This window comes from Diadema setosum, chromosome 17 (assembly GCF_964275005.1).
Source record: "Diadema setosum chromosome 17, eeDiaSeto1, whole genome shotgun sequence".
NCBI classification, from domain to species: Eukaryota; Metazoa; Echinodermata; class Echinoidea; order Diadematoida; family Diadematidae; genus Diadema; species Diadema setosum.
In genome coordinates this window covers 10,461,693-10,480,156 of record NC_092701.1, presented here as the reverse complement: position 1 = coordinate 10,480,156, position 18,464 = coordinate 10,461,693, and the positions used below count along the sequence as shown (strand labels likewise).

At 36.7% G+C, this 18,464-nt stretch overlaps 1 protein-coding gene across 1 annotated transcript in view; it reads left to right on the top strand.

Annotated features, from left to right (window-relative positions):
* The window catches only part of LOC140241167 (complement C3-like), a 175,354-nt gene that overhangs the window by 57,234 nt on the left and 99,656 nt on the right, over positions 1–18,464 (top strand). The window contains exons 17-23 of the mRNA XM_072320928.1: positions 1,286–1,422; positions 2,727–2,869; positions 3,264–3,492; positions 6,174–6,386; positions 8,038–8,146; positions 8,559–8,660; positions 9,450–9,638. Of these exons, the coding sequence (XP_072177029.1) occupies positions 1,286–1,422; positions 2,727–2,869; positions 3,264–3,492; positions 6,174–6,386; positions 8,038–8,146; positions 8,559–8,660; positions 9,450–9,638 (1,122 nt within the window). The remainder of the gene's footprint in view (positions 1–1,285; positions 1,423–2,726; positions 2,870–3,263; positions 3,493–6,173; positions 6,387–8,037; positions 8,147–8,558; positions 8,661–9,449; positions 9,639–18,464) is intronic.

The following is an 18,464-nucleotide window of genomic DNA, read 5'->3' as shown; positions in this document are numbered from 1 at the left end:
TATTGTACATTTTGCTGCAAAATGCTACTCCTTCGCCCTTTCTAACCCGATTTCGATTCCGTTTGCTTTATGTGATGGCACTAGGTGAGGGCTTCAAAACTTCTACACAGAATTTTGACCTTTGACTTCTTTGACCTTTGACCTTGATTTTTTACCTATATTGTACATTTTGGTACAAAATGCTAATTCCGGCGGGACATATATAACGCACCGCGTAATTTCCACTTTTCCTTGTTTTTGTTTTTTTGAAAAACCCTGTCAATACTCTTCTTTTTCCACTCTAATAACTTTTGATATAATGATGCTACTGCATGAAATTTGGCATTATTCATGTACATGTGTATTTACATGTGCATTTACATGTGCATGACTTTACTCTGTTTAAAAGTCAGCCTATACAGTAGGTACATGTACCAGTACCCCTTCATGAAATTAATTATGTTCATAATATCCGTTCTTTTTGGTCGTAAAATAATTCATGAGCGGGGCCAGAGCAGTCAGATTTTTTTTCCCTCGCATTGTAATCAGTATCACGACCAGACCTGGAGGTTGTAACCAAATTCCCCAAAATTTATGCGGATCGATTCCATGGTGGGGTCAAAAGGTCACCATATTCCAACACGACTGGGGGGGGGGGGAGGGGGAGGAGCGTTCAGTTGTCATGATGATAACCCGTCTTTGCCAGTCTTTAATTTTGAAGTGATCCCGTCTTCATCCAACTGGACCCAATGGAAGATCAGCTATTGCAGCTGAATATGGTATCCATCCATCTTCTCAGCTGAAAAAAAAATGAACTTGTCATTATTATCTTCTTTTTTTGGGGGGGGGGGGGGGGACTCCTAAAAACACAGTGCAAATTGTTTCCAGATTATGTGAATGTAATTTTTGTCGATCTGTCCACATTATTCTTCTATGAAGACATTCTTCTAGGAAGACATTTATACAGGGGCATCAATAATGCGGACCTGTACACATGGTGTGGATACGTTATAATGACATTGAAAAAGAAATTTAATGCAGTTAATCAGGTGTAATACATTCATGCAGCCATGAAAGTGTTCTTTGTTCAGCAACAATGTAATCTCCGTGGTTTGTAATTGGCATGTGTGGTTGTAAACACAATCACCTTTTTAAGCCAAATTCTGAAATTTCGTTTATGAAATAAGTGTCGTGTGTCATCTTAAAGAATTAAATCACATCATGTTCGGGAAAAAAAAAATCCTTAAATGTGGTTGATTTGTAGTCTTCATCTCTTCCCGTTCCATGTAATATCAATAATTTACAGAGTGCTTTAGTACGAAAATTCAACAGTGCATGACCGACCGGCCTCGAACTGTGTTAGAAGGGAACACCCCTGACTGTACCTTCTTGACTCAACTGCTGAAAAGGACTTGTGACTCGGTCACGCGAAGTGAGAGAGTGGTGAGCACTTCACTTTTTTCTTTCTTATTGTTTATTAGTTTGGATCCTGACTGTTGTATTGCTCCAAATCCCACGCAATGATTGTTGTTAAAATGTAATCTCGCATGGAGTTTATCACACATCAGTATGCTACATTTTCTTTGCCTGTATCAATCCTGTGTAGGTATTTCGAAAATATTGATAGTTCTTCAAGCAAAAACAAAGCAAAACAAGCTACTGTGATCTATTCAGTTCCTAGGGTGGGATTTCACGGAGCACGCGAACGATTTGCGAAGGACGCGAATGGCAAAATCCAGCATTCGTATTTTAGTCTGCAAAAGATCGCCAAACGAGCGTGAGGGTTCGGAAGCAAGACTAGCAAAGAGAAAGAAATGTTTAATATACAAAAAAAAAAAATCGCAGAATACACTTGAAATTAATCTAATGTACGTAAAATTTCATTTGAACTATAGAGGTTATGTGTTGGAGGAACTGCCAAAAAAAAATCAAATGCTTTACTAGTGGAGATAGGTCCTATGAAAAAAAAAAATGTAGGCAAGCACACGATAGAGAAATGAGAGAAAAAGAAAGGAGAATAGAGGAAAGAAAAAAATCCAACTCAAGAGAGTTTCCACCTCTCCTTGGGTACATTTTCTCTCATGATTATTGAACATTTTTCGTTGTTCGCATTTCCGTCGCGTGTTCTTCGTGTACGTAACATGCTGTACTTTAATAAGCAATGATACACACGACATTCGCACATACGTCGTGGAAACTTCGCACAAATTGCGCAAGAATGGTTTTCGGCTTCATTGTCGGAACACATTCGGAGAAAAACTTTTCCGAATGTTGGATTTTGTCATTCGCCTCCTTCGCAAATCGTTCGCGTGCTCCGTGAAATCCCACCCTAATAAGGGAAACAACGTTTGTCGATGCTTCAACTACGAAAACAAATCTTCGGTCACATTTCAACATGAGTGAGACAATATCGTCGATAGCAATATAAAATAAAACAAAGATAGAAAAAAAAAAAACCCTGAAAGCTCATTTTCTTTAGCATCAAAAACTTTATCCTGACTTTTTACCTTTATCCTGCAACGAAACGTTAACAATTAGAAGAATTTCAAAAAAAAAAAATAAAGAATAAAAAATGTTAATAGTTAATTAGACGAGTAATGTACTTCATGTAGTGAGGAAGAAATATGCCCATTAATGATATTTCATGATTTATTTCAAAGACATTTGATACAATTATAGATATCAACCACACACAATAATGAGCTGTTAGCGATGCTGCACTAAATACAATGCGGAATTTATTATAGGAATTCAGGCTATGCTGCCAAAGTCGGACCCAGACCTTTGTTCTTCGTTCGAGTGATGACGAAGACGTAGGGGAGGTAAATGCCAACGCCGAAGTTCGGAAAGATTTCAGAGAGACGTGGTTTTTTGAGCTACTGGAAATGGGGTAAGGAGTGTTGAGAATAAACCAGATCTATTCACGCAGAAAACATTGTTTTTAAGGAATTGTTTCACACAAACGGGTAGATGTTGTGACCATAAAATCTTTTAGCTTTTCGTTTATTTCTGTTCTGTAATTTCACGTCATCAATTATGACGTTAATGACTGATATTCAAAAGATTATTATCATGTCATTGCTTTAACATTGAAATCCAGAATCTAATATGTTACTGAAGAATCAGTCATCTACTTTTCTTTTTTTCCGGGAAGGCCCCTCTCTTGAAAGGATGGGAGGGCATAACAATGGTTAACCGGAGAGGCTTTTAAGAAGTCAAGCATTGGTCGTAAATGCATGGACACAATTACCATTGTCACTTCCTTCATTTTCTCTCCCTGCAAGTGATAACACGGCGCTCACATACGAAACATCAGCACCAAGTAGCATAACCACATGGGAAATGGCCGCCGTCAGTGTGTCAGGACTTCTCGGGATGTGCGTGGCGCCCCCATCGTCCGTCAGAGTGTTCCAGAACTTCTTCATCCAGCTTCACCTGCCGTACTCAGTGGTTAGGATGGAGCAGATGCAGGTGTTAGCGACGATTTTCAACTACAGACCGGAACAGCTACAGGTACAGATATCAATGGCACTCAGAGTATATGAAATGCAGATACAACGGTGTCTGATGTAGATCATCGATTGTACAGAAAGAAAAATATTCGTATTTCACAAAGCATTCGAGTACATATTAAAGATATATTTCATTCCATATTGGAAGAAAAAAAAAAGGAATGTATAACTTGAGTAATGCATAACAATATGGTGGAGGAGTCTACTGAGAGGCTAAGCTTGTAAGATGTAGACCCATGACGATAAATGATTTTGGTATGATATGAGAATACTATGATTAAATAAAAATCAGCAAACCATTAAAACAAAACTATATTAAACAAGGAAAAGTAGAAATTACGCGGTGCGTAATATATGTCCCCGCCGGAAGTAGCATTTTATAGCAAAATGTACAATACAGGTCAAAAATCAAGGTCAAAGGTCAAAGAAGTCAAAGGTCAAAATTCTGTGTAGAAGTTTTGAAGCACTCACCTAGTGCCATCACATAAAGCAAACGGAATCGAAATCGGGTTAGAAATGGCGAAGGAGTAGCATTTTGTAGCAAAATGTACAACAAAATGTAGGTCAAATATTAAGGTCAAAGGTCAAAGGTCAAAATTCTGTGTAGAAGTTTTGAAGCCCTCACCTAGTGCCATCACATAAAAGAAACAGAATTGAAATCGGGTAAGAAATGGCGAAGGAGTAGCATTTTGTAGCAAAGTGTACAATACAGGTCAAAAAATCAAGGTCAAAGGTCAAAGAAGTCAAAGGTCAAAATTTTGTGTAGAAGTGTTGAAGCCCTCACCTAGTGCCGTCACATAAAGCAAACGGAATCGAAATCGGGTTAGAAATGGCGAAGGAGTAGCATGTTGTAGCAAAATGTACAATACAGGTCAAAAAATCAAGGTCAAAAGTCAAAGAAGTCAAAGGTCAAAATTCTGTGTAGAAGTGTTGAAGCCCTCACCTAGTGCCATCACATAAAGCAAACGGAATCGAAATCGGGTTAGAAATGGAGAAGGAGTAGCATTTTGTAGCAAAATGTACAATATAGGTCAAAAAATCAAGGTCAAAGAAGTCAAAGGTCAAAATTCTGTGTAGAAGTTTTGAAGCCCTCACCTAGTGCCATCACATAAAGCAAACGGAATCGAAATCGGGTTAGAAATGGCGAAGGAGTAGCATTTTGTAGCAAAATGTACAATACAGGTCAAAAATCAAGGTCAAAGGTCAAAGAAGTCAAAGGTCAAAATTCTGTGTAGAAGTTTTGAAGCCCTCACCTAGTGCCATCACATAAAGCAAACGGAATCGAAATCGGGTTAGAAATGGCAAAGGAGTAGCATTTTGTAGCAAAATGTACAATATAGGTCAAAGGTCAAGGTCAAAGGTCACGACTGAAATTCTGTGTAGAAGTTTCAAAGCTCCCATGTAGTGCTATCATATAAAGCAAACAGAATCAAAATTGGCTCATAAATGACAGAGAAGTAGCAAATTGAAGATTTTGATCACACACGGACGCACACACGGACGGACACACGGACGGACGGACGGACGGACACACGGACGGACACACACACGTACGGAGCCCGTTTCATAGTCCCCTGCTCGAACTCGTTCGGCGGGGACAAAAAGCAAACACTGAAATATTCATTTATTGTATTAAACAGATACATATGGGCCTACATATCTATATAAAAATTCTAAATCTTTTAGTAAGTATTAAGGCAGTCCACAGAAAAGTAGCAGAGGAGAATATGAGAGAGTAGATTAAGTAAGTAAGAAATAAGTTTTATATCCATAAGACCTTTACAATTTGTCGTTTGCACTGCTTTGATTTTAATAATAAGGATAATAATGAAGTATGATGCTTTCGTATAACGCAATAAAAATGAATTCTCGGAGTTCTTTGCACACAAGAAAATACTACATGTTAACCTGTTAGTAACTGTTCTAATAGTTTAATTCAGCTCAAATTAAACTACATTTACCTACGAAACAACAACAGCGATTACCATTATACAAAACAGTACAATTCTGATATTATAAAATAACATGCTGCAAGCCATGTAGTTTGTTACTTGCAATTTCAGAGATAGTTGAATACCTTAAATTGTAATTTTTAACTGTAATTTCGCAAAAGAGAGCATTTTGATCCACGTTCAAGAAGGTGTAACCCAGTCCAATTCTTGTACACATAAACTTCAGACCATGGTCTACCGTACTTTTTAACATAATATTTTTTATTGATCTTCGCGTGATGACTTGCCACTACCCTCACATCCAGAATAAAAAAAAACCAACAACAACGGAAGTTAGATTCTTAAATTATAGCTCTTTAATGATCCGATGAGCGTTTATTTCAACTTAAATTGAGCATTTGAAAATTCTCCGCACTTGTGTGCCAACGTTTAGTGAACTGAAGCATCCCTTATCTTTTTCAATTCGATTCAATTCAATTCAATTTCAATTCAATTCGATTCAATTCAGTTCAGTTCAGCTCAATTCAGTTCAATTCAGTTCAATTCAATTCAATTCAATTCAATTCAATTCAATTCAATTCAATTCAATTCAATATCCATTCGGGATCATTCATTCCATGATCGCATCAAACGCAGGAATGATGTTTTACAAAAAGAGAACGTGAGCTCTGTAACTCTTCCTATAGATTAAACGTTCTCTCTCCATCATCGACATATGTTTCTTCCAAAGGTTGATGTTAACTTCACGGTTCCGGAAGGTCTTTGTGCAGGCAGCGGAGCAAGGGGACCCATACGTCGGACCTTGATTGTCCCTCCCAACGATGCCAACACCGCGACCTTCCTTGTTCTCCCTATCGAGGTTGGCGAGCATCCGATCAGGGTTCACGCGAAGGCAAGGTCCAGCGATGCGATAGATGTGGTCGAGAAGAAACTCCGAGTTGTGGTAGGTAGTGTGTGTCGTGGTATTTGTAACGAAAAATGACGCTTTCTACACAGAGCACGGTACGGGCAATGGGCCGGGTTTTTGCTATGGTACGCCAAAATGAACCACATCTGCACTCTTAAAACATCCGAGTCAGAACTATCCCGGAACTGGGTTCGTTGGGGTCACACATTTCCGGGTCAGAAATGACAAGGAATGGGGTCAGATATGACCCATTCAGAGTCATGAATTGGGTCAGGGTGACCCAATTCGGGGTCTTCATGACCAAATTCCAAGTCAATTTTGAACGGTGTATGACCCCAATGGACCCAGTTCCGGGTCAGTTTTGACTCGGATGTTTTATGAGTGTGGTTCTATTAAAAGAATCGCTAATACGGTACAAAATAACCCCAAATGTTATTCTTATGTCAAACTCAAGAGCAATAAAATCAACAGTAGAAGATCAATTTTGTGACAAAAATAAGCGTTTTTTTTTTTGTTCCATATTCCTCATTTCAACAAATACATAAAACATAAACATCAGAATACAAAAGCCTGGATGAATTGTGAAGTACAGCTTATAAGACAATAAAACATGTGAAATATGAGGAATCTACATAGAAGCATGCTTGTAGGGTGTAGATTCCCAGATGAGGATGTGAGATTATTTCTTACTTGGTTATGTAATCAAAGGAATGACAATTTGTGAATTGGAGAAATATAAACCCCAAAAAGTAAAAAGAAAAAGAAAAAAAAAACCAAGGAAAACAATGTCCGCGGCACAGACTTCTTGAGAGTTGCGTGATCGTTGAAGTGATATATTGCAACAGAAAGAGACATGGTTACTTTTGGCGCACCATAGCAAAAACCCCGTTTCGTGATCCGTGCCGGATTCGGTGAAAAACGCAGCTTCATAAAGATAGTTTTCATCGCGCAAATTATTATAATTTTTATCATTAGTATTATTATTATCAATATTATTATTATCATCATCATTTTACTTGGATGTAGCAAGACAGTTTTGTACTCACAAAAAAAAGTACATGCATGCTGAAAAATTCCTAAATCATGAGATTAAGTATAACGTATAATTGGAATTCTATTCATAATAACGAACTACAAGACGAAGAGTGTTGGCATATTCCTACTGTTTGGGGAAGGTTGAGCATCACACGGATGAAAGATTAAAAGTCTTTATATATTGTGGTAATGAGTTTTAAGTCTTTGAGAGGGTATAAGTGGCGCCGGTATCGTACACCACCCAACTTTTCAAAGTTTGAAGAGGGAAAAGGTAACGACTACCTTTATTGGACCACCAAAACGCAAGTCCTCATGAATATCATCCAACAAGCATGCGTTTTGCTTTATTTTTGTTTTGTTTTCGTTTTCCGAAAATTGATGCGCTCTTTTTCCAAGAGCAATGAAGGGAACGATGATTTTGTGCACATGAATGTACACATGCTCCCAAACTTTAAATGAATTTACAAAATGACTGTTAGCTTTGATTCATTAACAACTAAACTGCGAAATCGATCAATATGAGCCTCTTCCTCTGAATTGTTAGCAATGAAAAGTTGCTTTTTGCAAGAACAATTTCCGGTTTCTGATCTATCAATATGTATATATATATATATATATATATATATATATATATATATATTATTTATATCAGGCTCAAGGAGTGAGGAAGAGAACTGTCCTATCTCTGACCCTTGACCCAAGTGAAATTTTGGTGAATGGGGAAGGCGGTGTCACTATGCAGCCCCCCGGAAACATCGACGGTAAGTGTCATTCTCCTACCTGTAAAAGTGAATATTGAAAATGATTAATGTAAGAGGGTCCAAAGCTCTCACACTATTAAGGTATATTTTCAAATCTCTTTCGTCATTTCCAATGGTAAAAAATCTTAGCTTGAGTTTATGAGCAAGTACGTCTCAGTGACTGTAGTTTTAGGTTTGTTCATGTGGATCCAAATTTGGGCTCAATGTTCTAGTTTGAAATGAATTCTTCTTTAAAATACATGACCAAATATCACCAAACTTCGCAGATATTATCGCTAGATCGCAATAGAATACATGGTTTGCATATGGACACAGCATTGAGGATTGTATAGATTCAAGTTCGTCCATGGAGATTGGGGGGAGGGGCTGATTCCGTCATTGTTTAATCCCACCATTTTGATGAACTTCACAGTTAACCAGCGCATCATCAACAGACGTCAAATTTCCAAAATGAACGTGTCTCTCCCACATGATTTCATCATGGATACCGAGACGTGCCTTGTCAGTATGATTGGTAAGTCATATATCATTTCCTTATTCTCAGTCAATTTATCCTTCGATTCAAGTTACTGCATTAATATCAGAGTAAAAGATCTTGACAGGTACCGTTCAGCTACCAGGATGCTCTAGGATGTGTTACACCACATTACCGGCAGCAACATAACGTGAATGCTGCATTGTCGCTTTTGGCAGAGCACTATACTCATTCCTGCAATATAATGCCACTCCGTGTGTTACATTCTTATCTTAATTACAACGAATCGAATTACTTTCAATTGAAGACGAGTAAGCCTCTAACTCTTCTGGCAAAATCTAACTTTGCCAGAGTTTGCATTAACCATGCATGCAAGATTCGACATAACACGCCTTGCAGTGCAGTTTCGTGTTTTCTCATTTTCAGAGGTGATGTAAAACAATGAATATTTTCATCTTTTTAATTTTGCAAATACAACAATAGAAGAAAAAAAAAATCAAAGCGGACGGTGGCCCGGGGCCACTGGAAATTGATGCCAGTCCACCGAAAGTCGAAAACGGATATTTTTACAAAAATGTAAAATGGATTGTTATATTTCTCCTATTTCGGGTCACTACATTTCGTTTCTTGGACCACATACATTTCAGATTTAAAGATTTTAGTGACTCAAACAAACCATCAGAGAGAGAGAGAGAGAGAGGGAAAAATGTCAGTGTCGAGGCTGGTACAAATATATATGCTAGATTAATCATGTTGTTTTCTCAAAACTTTTGACATATGCCAGTTCACGCCATTAAAAAAAAAGTCATCACGGTATTGTATCTGTAGCTATTCCACTTGGAACAATTGCTGCTGATCCAATAAGGGGACTAGAGGGTCTCATAAGGGTCCCTACAGGGCGTGGGGAACAGACCATGATCATACTCGGTCCCACGCTCTACGTGTCCAAGTACCTTCGAGTTATTGGTGAAGAAACTCAGGAAATGGAAAGGAGAGCATATGACTACATAGCAGATGGTAAGTATGCAGTGCATGCATTTCTGAATGAGGACCAAGTTCAGGTAATCTTGATTAATCTGAAAACAGTAACTAAGAAGGCGCCGTCAGAAATGGTCATCAGTACAGGATGGCATTTGTAAAAAGCCAGTGAATTTGATTTAGCTGTTAGATAATGATAGCCAGGATTCGGCATTATAACCACTACAACGTGAAGGGAGTATAGTAGTAATATAGTACTTACGTACATCTTTAACAAAATTTTATATCCATTTTGGTGTTTATAATGAAACTCAGAGGACTGAGGTGGCTAGTGACGAAGAAGAAACGAAGCAGAATTGAAAATAAAACGGAACGATTCAGGCATCCAGTAATTATTTTTGATCTGAAATAGCATAAATAATTTCTTCCGAGCATTCATTACTTCTTCTTTCAAGTTCAAGTTCATATTCAAGTTCAAGTTCATATTTATTCGTTTGTTCCACAATATAAAAACATAAATCTCACTTTCTTGACTGACAAAAACAATGCATACAATTGTACAGAGAAGACAACAAAAATAACAGTAACGATACATTGCAATATTTGCTAAGATTGTTGTTGTTGTTTATTTATTCCCGTCAGAATCAATCAAACATATACAAATATAAAAAAAAAAATGATACAATGTTGAAAGCGGCTGGATAAGCCTCACTCAGTAAATATTGCCATCATGGCTTACTGTTTTTCAGGAGGGTCCAGTTACATTTACAAATCATATACTACATAAAACTACTTATTACACAATTACACACGAACAAATCAAAAACGTCCTCCCCCCACCCCATCCTAACAAAAAAACCCAACATAATCAACTTTGATTAAGCTCAAGCCCTGCATAGAGCATTATACCTGTCTATAATCTGTCACCTTTTATAAACGCGTACTTTAAACTCTATTACCGTTTTACTCTGTAACATATATTATATAATCTAATAATTATAAAACACAAATCAAATCTATTAGCCGGAAAGACCCATTAACGAATGAATATGCTCTTTAATATACCTTTGAAATATATTAAAAGTTGTTGCCTTTTTTACATTAAAAGGAATCACATTAAAGTGAAAGCTCCCTCTATAAGAAATCATTCTCTTACAATAATTAGTCCTTGGTGTTAAAATCTTTATGTTATAATCAGATCGCAATAAATATTTATTCTCTTTAACTTGAAAAAATTCACTTAAATAAGGCGGTGCCAATCCATTCAATGATTTATAAACTAAGTGAAGAAGATGCTTTCTTCTTCTCGAGGCAAGGGAATCCCACTTAAGAATTTCATGCAACCTAGAATTAGAAGTATGAGAAAAAGGATCAATTTTCAAAATGATTCTCCCTGCTCTATTCTGAAGTTTTTGAATCATATCCATTTGTTTCTTTTTGCCAGAATCCCAAACAATATCAGCATAATCTAACTGGGGCAATATGAAAGACTTATATAACATCTTTAAACTTCGTTCATCAATAATACGACTAAGTCTTCCCATAAAGCTTATCATTTTACTCACTCTCCTACAAACATTATCAACTTGCATATTCCAATTTAACTCTTCGTCAACTGTAATACCCAAATACTTAACACACTTCACCTGTTCAAGGCTTTTAGAATTCATACTCAAATTTAACTCATTATACTTATTCAACAGTTTTCTATTACCAATTAATATACAAACTGTTTTGTCACTATTTAAACTGAGTCTGTTTGTACACATCCAATCAAAAATATTATTCAAATCTTTTTGCAACATCATTTCAACTTTTTGAGGATTTGTGTCAGCAAAATACAATACTGTATCGTCGGCATACAGGTGAATGTTACATGCATCAACTTTATTTACCATGTCATTTATATAAATGACAAACAATAGTGGTCCCAAAATCGATCCTTGAGGGACCCCGTAAGAAATATACTGTTCATTTGATAATGTGTTGTTTAATTGCGTTACAATTCGCCGATCACTTAGATATTCTCTAAAGCACTGAATGCTTGTATTACTAACACCTAACTTTACCAATTTATCTAACAATATGTCGTGCACCACCGTATCAAAGGCTTTTCGTAAATCGACGAAAACTGCACCAATATAACAATGTTTATCCATTGCATCAAGCCAATCATCCGTGACCTTGATGAGAGCCGTTAACGTTGAATGTAGTCTTCTAAAACCAGACTGTTCTGATGCTATTAAAGCTCTGTGTTTTAAATAATCAGACAACTGCTTATGAATAACTCGTTCCAATAATTTTGAGACTACTGGTAGCAAAGAAATAGGTCGAAAATTATCTGGCTGACTCCTATCACCCTTTTTAAACAATGGAATTATTTTAGCTACTTTCCATCGGGCGGGTACTACTTTCTCAATAATAGACCTGTTGATTAAATAAGTAAGAGTTGGTGCAATCTCTTTTGCTGCCAATCTAAGTATACTAGAAGATATTCCATCAATACCCGTTGACCGTTTATCTTTAAGTTTCCTAAATTCCAACAAAACTTCATTTTGAGACACACATTTCAATTCAAATTCATTTTCAAATAATTTTTCTTCATTTACAAATAATTTACCTTGCTTTTTATATGGAATTGATTCAGACAGCGTCTGGCCTACTTTAGAAAAGAATGAATTAAATTCGTCAGCTAATTTCTCATTTTCTTCATAAACTGTTACATTTGGAGATTTTTTACCTGGGAACAACGTTTTCATTGTTTTCCACGCTTGAGCAGAATTACTTTGATCACTCGTTAACTTCTTAACATAATAATTTCTCTTTGCTTTTCTAATTTCTCCTGTTACTTTGTTTCGTAATTGCCTATACTGACTCATCAAATCATCATCCTTCTCTTTGCAAGCTCGTAGTTTAAGCCTATCACGCTTTTTAATGAGTCTATGAATATGAGAATTCATCCAAGGGGAAGGCTGTTGCCGTACTCGCTTTTTTGTAATTGGCATGTGTTTATCAACCACTTGCATCAATAATTCTTCCCATCTGTACACAGCATCATCTAAACTGGGGGACTCTTCAACAGTTTGCCATGGTTGTTGAATAAGATCACGTCTAAAACTATCCATATTTATTTTATTCATATTTCTGTACTCAATATACCGTGGCTCAGCTTTTGGACGATTCCATTTCCAAATCAAGTAACTCATGGAATGATCACTCAAGCCGACATGTATTACTCCATATGATTTCACATAACTAATGTTGTTTGTAACCATATGGTCTATCAAGGTTGCAGAGCTGTGAGTACGCCTAGTGGGTTCACATGAATTAACTTGTTCCATAGAATACACATTATTCACATTCATATATTTAACACGAGTAGAATTATATTTCATATCCATAATATCACAGTTTACGTCCCCCATAATTATTATATCAGCATTAAAGCTGTCCAGAAGTTGAAGTAAGTTTTCGTACAATTCTAAAACTTCTAATCTTGCACTTGGTGGTCTATACCAATTCACGAAGAATATGGGTTTTGATTTAAGTGGACATAATTTGATACAGATTGCTTCTAATTTGGATAGGGAAATATGTTCAATGACCTGAAACTCAATACTAGATTTTACATAAATCGCTACGCCACCACCCATGCGGTCTCTGTCTTTACGAATAACTTTGTACATAGGGACAAAAACTTCTTTCTCTATAACACTGTCGTCTAATCTTGTTTCATTTAAAGCAAAAATATCTACATTATTTTCGTTTAGAAACAAACGAACCTCATCGATATTTTTCAACAAACTGGTAATATTCAAATGAGTAAACTTTAGACCCTTTTCAGACAACTGTTGATATTTAAGGACCCGACAATTATCATTAACATTTTCAAATTCATGAGAGATATTTATATCATTCACCGTGACCTGTTCAATTTCCTGATTTACTACTTCACTAAATGGTAGTATAGCAAATATACATTTTGGGCACAACCAATTCATAAAATGTTGTAACGGGTCATTATAGATAATGCCGGAAATGTTAGCACACGATATGTGAATCCAATTATTACATCCTGTACATAAAAGAGCTTTTTGGTTTGATTTTACAGATCTTTGGCAACAGCTACAAGGATACAGTATCATGAATGAGAAATATGGGCTATGAGATATACAAAATAGCAATTGCAAAAGTAAAAAAAAAAAAAGAAAAGAGAGAAAAAAAACACACACACACACACCAAACCCCACAAAATTACAAAACAAGTAAACTGTTCAAATGTCAAACGATGAAAGGAGAGAGGAGAACCTCCCAGGGTACATAATTTATGCTGTGTTTCATTTTACCTCAGTTTTCGTGCATCTTCGATCGTACTTATTACTTTTCTGATGGACTTGCCATTTTCCGCAGGCAGCGCTACGAGAATTCGCCCATCCTGCGACCATGCTGCGGAGATTTTGGTTGACAACCTTGCTTCCTTGAGTATTTCATAGTTTGACGCGGTCAGATCCTCAGCGATGGATATCCCTGTGTTTTTGAGCCGGCGCCTCACTGCCATGATGGACTGCCGCGCACGGTAAGTCGCGAATTTCACGATGATCGGCCGGGGACGTTTCTCGCTACTCCGCTTGGCTTCCGATCCCGATGCGACCACGGCCCATGATGTTGGAGTTGACTTGGTTTGCGATTCTGATTTCCTCTGCCGGTTCGGAGTTGCCGTCGATGTTGCAGATTGGTGAGTCGTCACGGCGTCCCCCCTCTGGATTGCCCCAACACGGTGGCTACGGTCTATGTCTTCGATGCGAAGATCAATCCGAAGTTTTTCTTTCGCGATACGAAGCATGATTTCGTCAGTATTTTCACCCTTGTTTTCCGTTATTCCAAATACTCTTACACAATTTCTCCTTGAGTACTGCTCAGCATCCTGCGATCTGTGTTGGAGTTTATTCATTGCTTCTTGCTGACTGTCAAGGCGTTTCTCAAGATTCTTGATTTGTTTTGCTTTACTTTCATTTTCAATTTCAAGCGTGACGATCTTTGACTCATTCAAATCAACTTGTTTCGCAACTTTACTAATTTCCTGCTTTAGTTCCTGTAGTTCCTCTCTGATCGCTTTCTTCACCGTCTTCTTGATAGTTTCTATTAATTCTTTGTTGCCGATGAGATCCAACACTGTCAAGCACGAACATGGTGAATCACACACTGCCTGTGATTGTCGCGTTTGCCTTCCAGTGTGCGAGTTTCGCGCACTTTTCTTATCAGACGCCGGGCGATCTGGGCCATCCATTTAGATGAGTAATTCGAAGGGTTGCACACATCAAAAGACGAGATGCTTCCTTTTGTCACAAAACAAAAGAGTTACTAGAGCTTGTGAATCAGAGTCGCGCAAGTTCGAGTTTACGTTGACCGATTTGGAAGCTTCTCGTCACCCAGCTCTGGCCCCGTGGAAACTTGGCGGAATGCCGTACGTCAAAACTGCATACACCATCTATAGATAAGACCACTTCAAAACGTATATTTATTAACTAGATTGCACGAAATAATGTTCAGACTCACTCCTGGGAGGTCCATAATAAAACGGGAAAGAAGCCAAATCGTTCACATGTCGGATGAAACTTGACAGATGTCGATGTAAAAGTGAAAATTTGAACTAGAAATTAGGCCCGTACGTGTCCGTGTCCGTGTGGCGTATCCGTGTGGCGTACAGAGATAACGAAAGTGAAATAGTTTTCAATATATGCACTGTGTGAAAAAAAAAAAAAAAACCCGGAGGGACCCACTACAAAGACAGAGCTTGTAGAGTGTGGGCCCCTCTTGTATTAGAAGCCCGATGTAAAAATTGAATTGAAAACAGCAAAAAATCCGCACAAAAAGTTCGTCACAAAAAAGTGTGGGAGCCCACTAAGAGACAGACGAACAAACAGTTATACATAAAACAACAACAAACAGAGTAATGAACATGTAACAGGACTGTGACAGCAACAAGACTACTTGTAGGAGGAAAAACAAGAAAAAAACTGACTGGACGACACAAGTGGAAACAAGACTATAGCGTGATAAAGAGGTAACAGAATAGACAGGAATATGCAACACAGACGACGATCCTCGGAGGTTTGAGGAAGAAAGAGAAGAAGAAAAAGAAGAAGAAAAAAGAGTATAGAACAAACCCTTCAACTGCGAAGTATAGGTTAAAGAAAATCTTATAATCAAGCCTTAAGCAATAGTTACAATAATAAAGAGAACGGCAATGCATATATTGCGGATGAGTAACAAAGTAAGCCTATAAAATAATCTCATTCTGCCAGTCGTCATTATGAGATTGTAAAAGAAAAGACTTTAATCTCCTTTTAGATGAGTATATAGACGGAGCAGATTTTAAATCATGATTCAGGGAATTCCAGTAATTTGGTCCAGTGTAAATAAGTGTATTCTTTGCTAAAATCGTTCGAAGAAGTGGTAAATGAAACTCGTTAGAACGTCGGGTGGGGTAATTGTGGAATGATTGATTTTTTTGAAACATAGAACCAAAGATAGGTGGGAGTAAATTGTTATCATACATATACATAAATTGACCCAAGTTAAATAAGAATAATTCGTTGATTTGTGATAGCTTATAACAGTCAAACAATGCATTTGTATGTGAACGTGTAGGAGAATTAGAAATGATACGGAGGGCTTTCTTTTGCAATAATAACACTCTATTCAGCAGTGTCTGATGAGTATTGCCCCAAGCTAAAATTCCATAATTAAGGTAAGGGAGTATCAAAGAGGAGTATAACACTATATATAGTAGGGTCTTTTCAGGAATACAAAATTTCAGTCTATTCATAACACCTATATTGCGAGAAATAATTTTGCAGATATGATCAATATGTATTTTCCAAGAAAGTTTACTATCTGCAAAAATACCAAGAAATTTAAAATATGACACACTTTCTAAATTACAATCATTCAGAACTATTTCTGAGTTCAAAGAATCAACAGTATTGCTGAAAAGCATATATTTTGTTTTTTGAACATTCAAAGATAACTTGTTAGCTCTGACCCAGTTGGTCACTTTTTTCAATTCCGTATTTACTTGTTGAACAAGAACATCGATATCGTTATGAGCAAGAAAAAACACTGGTATCATCAGCAAAGTGTATAAAAGAAAGTAACTCTGAAACAGAGGAAAAGTCATTGATATAAATCATGAATAACAGCGGCCCTAAAAGACTTCCCTGTGGAACGCCACACTTAAAGGCGACCTCCGGATGATTTTCAAACTTTTACATTAGAACAACTATGAATCAGCTAAACTGAGTACAGAGTTTCAGAATTTATAGTGATTGGGATGAGGAATGAGAATGTTTTCAAAATTTATAACAAATTGCAATGAACAAAGATGATGACATGGCAGCCTCACCATAAGAATGCACGAGTTGGGGCTCAGGGAGCAGAACAAAAGAAGAAGGCATGCATAGATTCTTCACAGGTGAACTTGTTGAGCAAGTGGTATTGTGATGGAATTGCACTGCTACATTTCTGAAATATATGAGGCTCTGATGTCATCAACACTGTTCAGTGTAATTTGTTTAAGATTTTCAGTTTATTGGTTTCTCTACTCAAGGACCACAACAAATTCCCTGAATCTACACATGGAACTGTTGATTCATGTACTACATGATGTGAAATTATGAAAATCGTCCGGAATGCCCCTTTAACATCTCTTATAACTGAATGATTATCTTTGATTGAAACAAACTGTTTTCTGTTAGCTAAATAACTCTTGAACCACTCCAAGGCCTTCCCACGTATTCCATTATAGTGCGATAACTTATGGAGCAAAATGTTATGATTAATCGTATCGAAGGCCTTGGAGAAGTCCAAGAATATACTAATTAAATGAGAATGGTTGTCGGTTGCATTAACAACTTTATGAATAAAATGAAGAACTGCGTGGATGGTACTGTGTCTCTCTCTCGAAAACCAAACTGGCAATTTGTGAATATTTTGTGCACATTAAAAAAGTAATAATTCTGGTGTATATTATTTTTTCTACAACTTTCGACAATGAAGATAATAAAGAGATTGGACGATAATTGCTGACATCCAGGTTATTACCTTTCTTGAATATTGGAATTACTTTAGCCAATTTCATGTTATCAGGAAAAATGCCATTAGAAATTGACAGATTAAAAATGTGGGCCAAGGGATCTGCAACTGAGGATATGACACCTTTAAGGATACAATTATCTATATCATCATAACCAGAACTTCGTTTATTTGTTAAAGAGGATACAATGTCGATAACCTCATGTCTATTTGTTGGAGTTTAAAAAAAAATAGAATTTGGGTTATTCTGGCCTAAAAATTCAGTGAAATTCTGTTTTGTAGCCGGAATACCATGAGGAAGCGTTTCACCTATTTTTGAAAAATAAGAATGAAAAATATTTGCAATATCAACAGGGTCATCAATTATTTCATCACCCCACTTTATTTCACCAATTTCTGTTTTTTTATTCGGAATATTCATAGCCTGTTTTAAAACTTTTCAGGTATTCTTAATATCAGACTTGTATCTCAACAGCTGCTGAGAATAATACCTTTTCTTTTCCAAACGTAAAATCCTGGTTAATGTGTTTTTATATGATGTATATTTGTTCCTTGTTCCTTCAGTTTTTTCCATTTTGTATTTATAATACCATCGATTTTTTCTATTTATTGAACGGAGAATTGATTTAGAAATCCATGGTAACAAAGGTGTCTTTTTATAATCTATTTTCTTTTCTTTTTTTTTTGCTTTGGAATAATAACATCCAAAAGAAAATTAAACATTTCCATAAAATTATCAAAAGACTCATTAACATCATCACTTTCAAACAC